General features: G+C 41.4%; 1 protein-coding gene across 1 annotated transcript in view; it reads left to right on the top strand.

The window, feature by feature from the left end:
* The first annotated feature begins 32 nt into the window (after window positions 1-32).
* Colgalt2 (collagen beta(1-O)galactosyltransferase 2) overlaps window positions 33-9,917 on the top strand; it is a 112,817-nt gene continuing 102,932 nt past the window's right edge. Inside the window, exon 1 of the mRNA XM_004646604.2 lies at window positions 33-302. Coding sequence (XP_004646661.1) covers window positions 49-302 — 254 coding nt within the window. The 5' untranslated portion in view covers window positions 33-48. The remainder of the gene's footprint in view (window positions 303-9,917) is intronic.

Raw genomic sequence — 9,917 nt, 5'->3', positions numbered from 1 at the left:
GCACGGGCTGCAAAACCGCCCCGCCGCGCTCCCGGGCCGGCCAGGAACATGGCTGCGCGCCCCACCGCCACCCTCGCCTGGTCGCTGCTGCTCCTGTCCTCGGCCCTGCTCTGCCGCGGCAGCCTGGCGCACTTGGCAGCCGAGCCGGACTCAAAGCCCGAGGCGGTGGTTTTCCCGGAGTCGCCCCTGCAGCGACCCACGGTGCTCGTGGCCGTTCTCGCCCGCAACGCTGCGCACACGCTGCCCCACTTCCTCGGCTGCCTGGAGCGGCTGGACTACCCCAAGAGCAGGATGGCCATCTGGTGAGCGCGGGGGCCGCCGCCGAGCAAGGGGACCGCGGAGGGAGCCCGGGGAGCCTGCGCTGGTCCGGCGGCCGGGCGGGGGCTGGGTGCGCGGAGCTGCGCACGCCGGTGCACAGGGACAACCCGCGCTAGCGCAGTGGGTACGTGTAGGTGACCATGGCCCTCTTCACTGCGCCATCCTTCACAAGGTGCTTGGTAGGCTCAATTTTCTCCCTTCCAACTCCGGACCGAGGGTTCCTTCCTAGCCCCGAGCTCGAGAAGGGTGCTTCTGCTGTCTTCCACTGCAGACGCGCGACAGGGACCACGACTTCGGCTTGCGTACAGTGTCCCGCGCCCACTCCACGGGGTCGGGATCTTGCGCCTGCCTCAGCGTCTGGAAAAGCGGCTCCCGGTTCTGCCGGAGATGGGAGGAGAGGCTGGACCCGGGGATGGCGCCCCCCGTGGCCCGCCGCCAGACGCTTCAGACTGTCCCCCTCAGTGCGTCCTCCTGAGGTGCATTCCCCACCGCAGACGCAAACGGCGCCCGGTGCACTGGGCTACTGCGGGCCCTGGTGCCCCGAGCCGCCTGCGGGAAGATTTTTTTTTTTCCCCCTGCGCGAACATTGAACAACCAAGTTTTGTCCCCAGAGGAAAGGCTTCTATGTCTAGCTCTTGTATTTGCTTCGGGGAAGGATTTGGCCAGGCAAAGAATGGGCCCTGGCCAGGGGACTAGCTGTCAAAGAACAGACGAAAGGACACGGGGTCCTGAGGATGTCAGAGCCTAGGTCTCTCTGGGGCAGTTTCTGCCAGGGGATGCTAAGGGGAAATGTCCTCAGACAAGACATATCCTGAAAGCAGCAGCGGCGGCGAGAACGTGAGGAGGAAGGATGAGGGCAGGAGCTGTGGCTGGCCCTGGCAGCCTAATGGTACCTGGTAGGAGAGGTGCCGAGGTGCAAAAGCAAACATCCATATAGTGCAGCTCTGTGCTGCGCACCCTTCACTACACAGCGCCAGTACGTGACCGCCTCCACGGACAGGCACGCCATGTGGAAAGCATGGGCACTGGGGCAACCTGGTTTTAAACCAGAAGGAAGGATTTTTTTTTTAACCACTTCCATGCTGAAAGAAAGTTTCAAAAATTCCAATTCTCAATTTTTTTTTCAAAAGAAAAGTTTTACAATATGGCTTTGGGTTCTATGCACTAGCTTTTAAAAATTGTACAATATTTGCTGTAAAGGGTTACTAAGTGGGGAGACAGTTATCAGGCATAGATTTTTGCCACCCAACTTACAAATAGTATTTCTTTTATCACACAGTAAACTTTTTTAAAGTTTTTATTTTGTTATTTTATTTTATTTTGAAGAATAAGAACAGAAGCAGAAACAAATAGAAAAAAGGAAGATACAGTAGTATACAGCTATGCATGTGTTACAGATTGTCAAAACAGGAGTAGCTAATTAACAATGGCTTTTATATTACCTATTTTTATCATATCTGTTGCTTAGGTTAACAGATATAGTTATGTAAGATTGGGGAAATAATTGAATATTAGCGCGTGCTTTCAAGAAATCTTAATTGACACAGTAAACTTTTGAGAGAAATATCGTGATCCTTATTTTACAAAGAAAGAAACAGATTTGGATCCATTTGATAACTTCACTTCAGGTCACAGAATTAGTAAATAAGACAGGAATTTGATCCCAGCTTTGCTGCTACCAACTGTCCTTTAAATGTAGAAGTGGTGGAAACATAAGTAAAATTTATATAAATCTGTAAGTTACAAATTAGGAGACTTACCCCAGCCCGCCAGGGCCTGGGTGTGGTGGCATGTGCCTATAATCCCAGCACTTGGGAGGCTGAAAACAGGAGAATCACTACTAGTCTGATCTGTGTAGTGAAACCCCATAGACCCTATACTAAATACATAAAAAATATTTGAAAATTCAAATTAGGAGGTTTGAACTATCAGTCAGTAGTTCAATATGTGATTTAGAGATAAGGTTGTATAACATACATAGATATCAAGTTTCCTTATCAGTAAAATGGGGGATTGGAATAAACAAGACTTAAAAATTCTTTTCAGCTCCTGAACTCCAGAAATTTTTTTGTGATGCAATTAGAATCAACGGGTGATAAATGTATATCCTAAATTCCTTGGTAGTCCAGGTATATGGACAATGGTTGTTGTATTTAGATGGGTAGTTCTGCATAGATCTTTGGGGTCTGTTCTCTCTTACCCTCATTCATGGTTCTTGCCGCTGTATGACATCTTTTATGGCAAACATCAGAAAGTCGAGGTGAAGCCCAAGGCTTGGGATAAGACTGTGGGCAACCCCTGTATTAGTCACTAAAGACACTTTCAAAACTCTTGGTTCTCTATTAGAACCTCTGTGTAATTTATTAGGTAATAACAACAAAAAAATGCCCATTTCTAAATAGTCTCCTCTAGCTCTTAGTACTTTATTCAAATATGTTTTTTAAAAAAGTTGAATAAAGTGTGGCTCCTTATAGACAAATATGGCTCTTTTTCCTGGGCAGTGTAATGTGATCTGGATGGCATTTAAAAGATTTGAGGGAGAACCAAAGGATTTCTAAATCAGACTGGAGCATTTGGTCATGGTAAGCTTCTAGAGGAATTGATACTTAGTCTGAATTGAGTTTTAAAGGATGACTAGAAATCAGCTCAAACCTGGAAAACAATGAGAATTCCAGAAAGACAAAACATGATAGCAGGGGCATTAATCAGAGTTTCCATTTGGCGAGAGATGTAATGAGGGTCCAAAGTTCTTGTATTTTACCACAAGGGTCTCCCTGGAAATGCTGACCTTAGACTGGCACTAGAAGAGTATTTGGCTGGGAAGGATATTGGGATAGTACCTTCCAGTTTAGACTATTATAGTTTAAAGGGCTTTGCTAGTTGTTTAGCCCTAGTTTCTTAAGGCCAAGACCTATTCAATATTCTGAAGGCTAAGCTGGCTATCAGTTATGCAAAGCCAAAACACAAAAATGATCGCAAGCTACCGAGAATGTTATGAACAGGATGTCCTTGGGATAGAATCTGGGTTCCAGCTTCCATTGAGTCTTACCTCAGTCACTCACTTTGTGCAGGGTCACTCTTATCCATTCACTTCTCCCCTTCCAAGGGCTGGGGGATTGTCTAATACTAAGACTTCTTGCCTAGACCTTTCTTCACTCAGAGGGTCAGTGAGAGACCTGGCTTGTGAATCATGTGCCAACTTCCCTGGGATGGGATTCTTTTTTCTTACCTAAAGTTCCAGGTGAGGTCTGTACATCTGTACAAACATGTGGGACATGCACCAACAACATGACCTGGAAGGCTACCCTGTCAGCATGAGTGCAGTTATCGCAGCATCAAAGTGTGTTTCTATAGATTAGGTTGAATGGAGAAAAGTTTTTATTTAGCAATAATATATGTCAGCAACCTCCCCCCTACTTTTTACATTTATCTGTGATCTCAAAATCCACCAAACTTTTTCTTTAAATATCTCACAACTCTGTGATAAAAAGGAAGACATTCTCTTGTGAATGAATTAAATAAAACATGCACTGAAGTTGTGGGAATCAGCACTCTGCTGAAATGAAAGGAGCTGGGAAGCTCTGGAGCATGTGGTAGTGTACTTCAGTGGTTCTCATTCACTCATGGAACCGTGAACAAGTGGCCTTAGCATTGCAGACAAGGCTGACTTCTTCCCTCTGTCTAAAGCTATGGTTTAGGGGAGAAAGGCTATGTATCTGGCTAATGAAAAATGGAGCAGAACACAAGGATAAATACTCGACCCAAAAGGGATGTTAAGTGTTATCCTATGGAGAAACTACTGTTGCTTGCGGGAAGACAGTTGGGTTGACACAGTCTGTGCAGTCACAGACAGTAACTGCTGCATAATTGCAGAAGGATTTGGCTTTTCATTTGAGTTTTAAAAGGTAGTCTATGAATTGGGAACCATTTGTGGATTTTTAAAATAAGTGATGATATTTTGTTGACATAAACATAAAAACAATGATGCATTTGTTTGGTTGGGGGTGCTGGTTCCAACATTTTTCATATCATTCAGTTCTGCATTTCGGAGGAATTACCTTGACTTTGTCTTCATATTTTATTCCCCAATCAGTAGCATTTTGGTAAGTGTTTAACTAGGTTCACTAAGGTAAATGTGCTTATAAAATGTTCCAAGCTATTATTAATGAGAGTTTCAGCACCAGAGATGAAAATGCTGCCCTATATTACTATCACAGTCTTGACATTAACTGTTGTATGTTAGCTCAATGGATAGAAGTTGCAGCTTGCGATTGAAAAAGTACTCATTCTTTGGTCTTCTTCTCACTATTATTCTATTTCCTTCATCTTTCCCCTCTTTTATTTTTCTGTACTCTGGTAGTATAGAAAAGGGGTGTGTAAACTTAAAGTCAGGCAAAGACTCAAGTGTTCTGTGTGATTGTGCTTACATCAGTGAACAACAAAGATACACCTCCTCATCTGAAAATGACTAATGCCTATCTCAAAGAATTATTGGAACAAGTAAATGAGATAATTCCAATGATATTTTACATAAATTCTACTAAATAAATGATTTTCTATTTTCTGTCTTCTCTTTTTTGTTTCATCTTCCTTACCTTTCCATTTGGAAATGAAGTTATAAGAAACCCACTGAACTCTATTAATATATGCAATTAGTCCATATTAATGAAATGAAATATTGAAGATATTGACAAGGAATTCCATTTATTTTCTTGCTTCCAAAGCAAAATTATCAACGTAGTGAAAACTAATATTTATGGAGAGTCTGTTCTAAATGCTTTGGTTACGTGATTTACTCCAAACACAACTGTGTGTGTGTGTGTGTGTGTGTGTGTGTGTGTGTGTGTGTTTAGAATGGGGTGTTCTGTTTACTCAGGAGGAAACTGAAGCATGAAGAATACAAATGGTTTGCCCCAGGTCACAAGATTAGTGCCTGGTAGAGCCAGGATGTGACCTAGGAAGCTAATATCCCAACTAAGCACAGATGGTCTGTTTAGAATCAAGAAAGGACCAATTAGTTCTAGTTTTTGCTCCTGTTAGTTGACCCATCTTGGGCAGATGAGAGCACCAGTGTTTCTAATGAGAACTGTCACTTCTGCTTAACTGATTCGCGTGACATGGCGTTTGCCTTCTGCTGTCTTGATTATTTCATCTCTTAGCTTGGGTACTTTCTAGTTAATGAATTCTAATTTAGGAGTTTTTATAGGAATAGAATCAGCCTAAATATTTGGGTTGTACATAAAGATGTAGGCCACTTGCCATAGTCATTGCTACATAGCAATAGAAAGAAATTTCTCTTACATTATTAGTGGCAAGTGATGAAAACAGCACTTTTCCTGTGTATATTAGCTTCAATTTGGGTTCATATTGGTAAAATAAAGTTGGTTTTCCAGCTTTTTGAAATCACTGCTTCTTAAATTTGCTTGTCTCTAAACCCAACTTTTCTTTGCAACAATTGGAGAAAAATATCAAGCCACCTCTCAACCTCCAACTTCAAATGATGATAAGATTTAACACTTTTATAGGTTCTTTAGGTAAAAACAGAAAACATAAATATCACCAATTTTATTGCTCCAGTTGTGACAAATTACCTACAGAATTAGACAAGATGCCTCAATTGACCTTGTTCTATTTTACTGAGTTCCATGGATGATAAATCCAAAGCAGAAAACAGTTAAAGAATTTCACCCAGTAAATTATAGAGTGAAAAAATGTTGAATTGGATAACTAGTTTCTAGATTCTATATACTGTGTGGCTGTTTTGGCATTGTTTATTTTATTTAAAAAGAAAATGCCTCCTCAACTCAGGAGTATGCCAGTTATTCTAAGCAGAGTTTGGCTTGATGGATTTGTCTTCGGGTCCTTTATCTAAATGATTCTCTTAACTAAGTTTCCATGTGATGCCAGGAACACAGCATGTGCTTCTGTGGCCCTGTTGGTGGCTGTCTCCGGTGGCTGGAGGAATGAACAATGGGAGCTTTGTGGGCAGGAATGTTGCTGGTTGTGCCTCGCTACTTTTTCCTACACTTAAATGTGCACATGGGGTTGGATCCCTATGTGGTACTGTCTCCGAGCCTACAGCACGGTATAGTGGGGTCGTTATAAGGCTTTTATAGGGACTATGGTGGGACAATTATAAGGTTTCATGGACATTTCTTCACAGAGCAACAATATACAGTAAATTCTGAGAGAAAACTGTTAAACTATAGTGTAATTGTTAGATTATTCCCCGGTTACCATGTTTGGGGAAATTTCACAGTATGTGTTTAAGTCACAACTATTACTCATTTGGAGTTGCAAAATGTGTTTTTTGTGTAGGTCTTGACATTTTTATTTCAAAGGAGTGAGTTATTTATTTAATTGTACTTATATTGTTAACATCTCAGAAATTGTTGATTTAAAAGAATTTAAGTCCCTCAGGATCCTTGTAGATTTATTTCATAGTAATTTAATTTAAGAATTTTCCTGCTTGACTTTTCATGTTTTAAACTGAAAAAACAATATACTCCCATGATTTAAAAGAATCTAACAGTATGAATGGAACTATGACAAAAAGTAAATCTTCTATCTACTCCATAGCACCTGCAAGAAGAGATCAATGATTAATTGATTTCTTATGTGCCTCCAAATCCTCTACATTTATCTATCTGCATATATTTTTCAGTCTCACCAAAATATGAGTGTTTTGTATGTCTTGTGCTGTGTAAGTATAATATTTTTAAACCTGTCTCTATATATCAAGTTCTTTAAATACTGCAACACTCATGCTCTGGGTGGCCCGCTAAGTAATTCACATAGCATCTTTTGCAGGTGAGATGCTATCTGAACACCTCTCTGATAACTCTATGCTGTTCTTTTATTCTTGTCCAGCTTCTAGAAAATCTGACCCCAAATCCCCTTTTGAAAAATACTTGTTGATAAAGTATGGTATACATCAAAACTATACATATCATAAATGTATAACTGGGCAACTTTGCATGCAGGAAACATGCCCATGTAACCAGCACCTGCCCTTGCCAGGCTTGCAGTGTACAATGGGCTTGCAGCCCATTGCCAGGGCTAAGTAGTCCCTTTCTCTTAGACTTTGTCCCACCAAATTCCCTTTTTTGTTTCATCTTCGTTACCTTTCCATTTTGAAATGAAGTTATAAAAAGCCCACTGAACTTTATTAATATATGCAACTAGTCCATATTAATGAAATAAAATATAAAAGACATTGACAAGGAATTCCATTTATTTCCAGATTCCCACACTGTCAATACTTGCAAATTTCCTCTGTCATCTCTTTATTTTTTTTATTTTTTATTTTTTGGCAGAACCAGGGATTGAACTCAGGCCCTTGTGCTTGCCGGGGAAGTGCTTATTCCACTGAGCCATCTCCCCGGCCCCTCTGTTGTCTCTTTAACTTGACTTACCTAGCTCCTGATGTCTTGCTCTCATCAGCTTGCCTCAGGAGCCTTAGGACCTGAGTATGGTGGTAACCACTTTGTAGAGCTAGCAGGCTTGGCACACTACCAGCAGTGACCATGTGGTAACAGGGTCTGGATTATATTATTTTTCGCTTTGGTCTCCATTTCTTTGGTAGGAAAGCTGTGTGTTAAGAGTCATACAAGTAAGAACAAAATAAATAAATAAATAAATAAACCGGATCTAGTTATAGGTAATGACTGAAAAGTCGTGTAGAATATACATACAGAGTAGCCACAGCCAGTTCACTGGAACTTGCTGCCATTCAGATCTATGAAACTGTAGCGCTTGATCTTGAGGCTGGCAGTACTAGCTAAGTCTCCTTCATGAATCAAGCTTTAGATTTGGCTTAAGGGCGTTTGTTTTCTTCAGGAGCGTCATATGTACTGAAATCCTTTGTGACTTAGACTTTGAATAGTAGCTTCATGGCACCTTGTGAGTACTGACCCTCTGACCTGGTAATAAGTTTCATTCAATTGAAGCACTTGTTGTTATTATTATTATTATTATTATTATTATTTTAGTTCATCAAATTCACAAGCTAAGGCCTATCTTATCTTACTGAGATGTTGCTCCTCCACAAACATAATGCAAAGTGGCCGCTTCCCTCCAGTGTTTTCCGATTGTGAATGTTTACAGTGAGCGATGATCCCGTGCTGATGCTCCCAGGAATAAGGCAGAAAAGGGTCTGGAGGCAGGCTTCTTCTCTTGTAGCATTTTCATGCATACCGGGCTGGCGCATCGCCTGCATTGGAATTGTTCATTTTCTTCTAGGTTGAATCACATAAGGGCTAACTTAAGGATATGTATCTGACTGGGGAGAGGGAGTTCTTTAGATGGAGCTTTTCCTCTTTTTGCTGTCAGACCCCCAAACTCAGGAAGGAAGCCCACAGTGCATTTTAGGCAGTAGGACTCTCACGTTAGTATAGGATTCCTTCTAACCTCTCTTTCTTCTGAGAGTGATTGCACAGCTTTTGGAGAGAGGGAGGGCAACGGGTGCTGATGAGCTTATTACTCTCACAGGTGACAGATGTGACTCTAAGAAACAGGAGTCCACAGCTAGATATTTATTTATATTCTCCCCAAGAACTATGTTAAGCAAGAAATTGCTGTTCCTCCAGGTCTTGGGAGAGGCAGAACTTTCTAGACATTAACAGTAGAACTTAAATTCCTGGGATATCTGTGAAAAATGTGTTTGTGGACATTTGGGGCCCTGGCATTCCCAACATGAAGGACTCCTTTGCTGGACCAATAGACGGCTTTTTAGTTTCTTGGTTGCCAGCCAGCCTCATAATCCTCTCCAAGCTGCACACACCACAGTGATTATGGTTTGGATCTGCCAAAAGAGTGGAAAGTTGCTGCCAAGTGGAATCAGAGTTTTTCATGTCATCCCTGCACCATTGAGCAGCTCGCTTATACACAGCCCACATGCGGCTACCTTCTCTCTGCTAGAAGCAGGTTGAGTGAGAAAGCGTTCAGGCAGTCACTGGTCTTGTGTTGCAGACAGATCTTGTGGAGTTGGCATGGAAGGCTTGAGACAGCCAGCATACTAACATATTATAGAAAATTGCAAGTCTCTACTCTTCCTCAATCTTGTTAGATTTTAAAATTCTATAGGTGCCTTGAAATCTCCAGCCCTTTCTTTTTTGAAAGATAAACTAGATTTTTTAACCAATCAATTTAAAATGTTATATATCAAAAACCTAAAATCATAAGAACACACAATGCAAAATTAGAATGAAATAAGTAGGAAAAGCTCAAGCAGAGATAAAGAAAATGGAAACTAAAAAGCTTAACTTAAGAAAGAGATGTTTCTACAGAAGGATAAAGAGACAAATTGTTAGAGTAAGAAAAAGAGAAACCTACAAAAAATCAGACATAAGAAGATACATTATGGCTCAAACCATAAAAACACAAACTTGATAATTTAGAAGAACTAAACAAATTCCTAGACACATACACCTTACCAATACTGAGTCATGAAGAAGTAGGAAACCAGTAACAAGTAGTACAATTGACTTAGTAATAAAATGCTGGCTGGAGAGATGGCTCAGTGGTCTAAAGCACCTACTTAGAACAAGCTTAGCAAAAGCATCAGGGACCGCGGTTCAATCCCCCAGCACCACATGCCA

The sequence above is a fragment of the Octodon degus genome, unplaced genomic scaffold (genome assembly GCF_000260255.1).
Source record: "Octodon degus isolate 3935 unplaced genomic scaffold, OctDeg1.0 scaffold00273, whole genome shotgun sequence".
NCBI classification, from domain to species: Eukaryota; Metazoa; Chordata; class Mammalia; order Rodentia; family Octodontidae; genus Octodon; species Octodon degus.
Note: the sequence above shows the minus strand (reverse complement) of the source record. Positions and strands in the feature narration are given on the sequence as shown.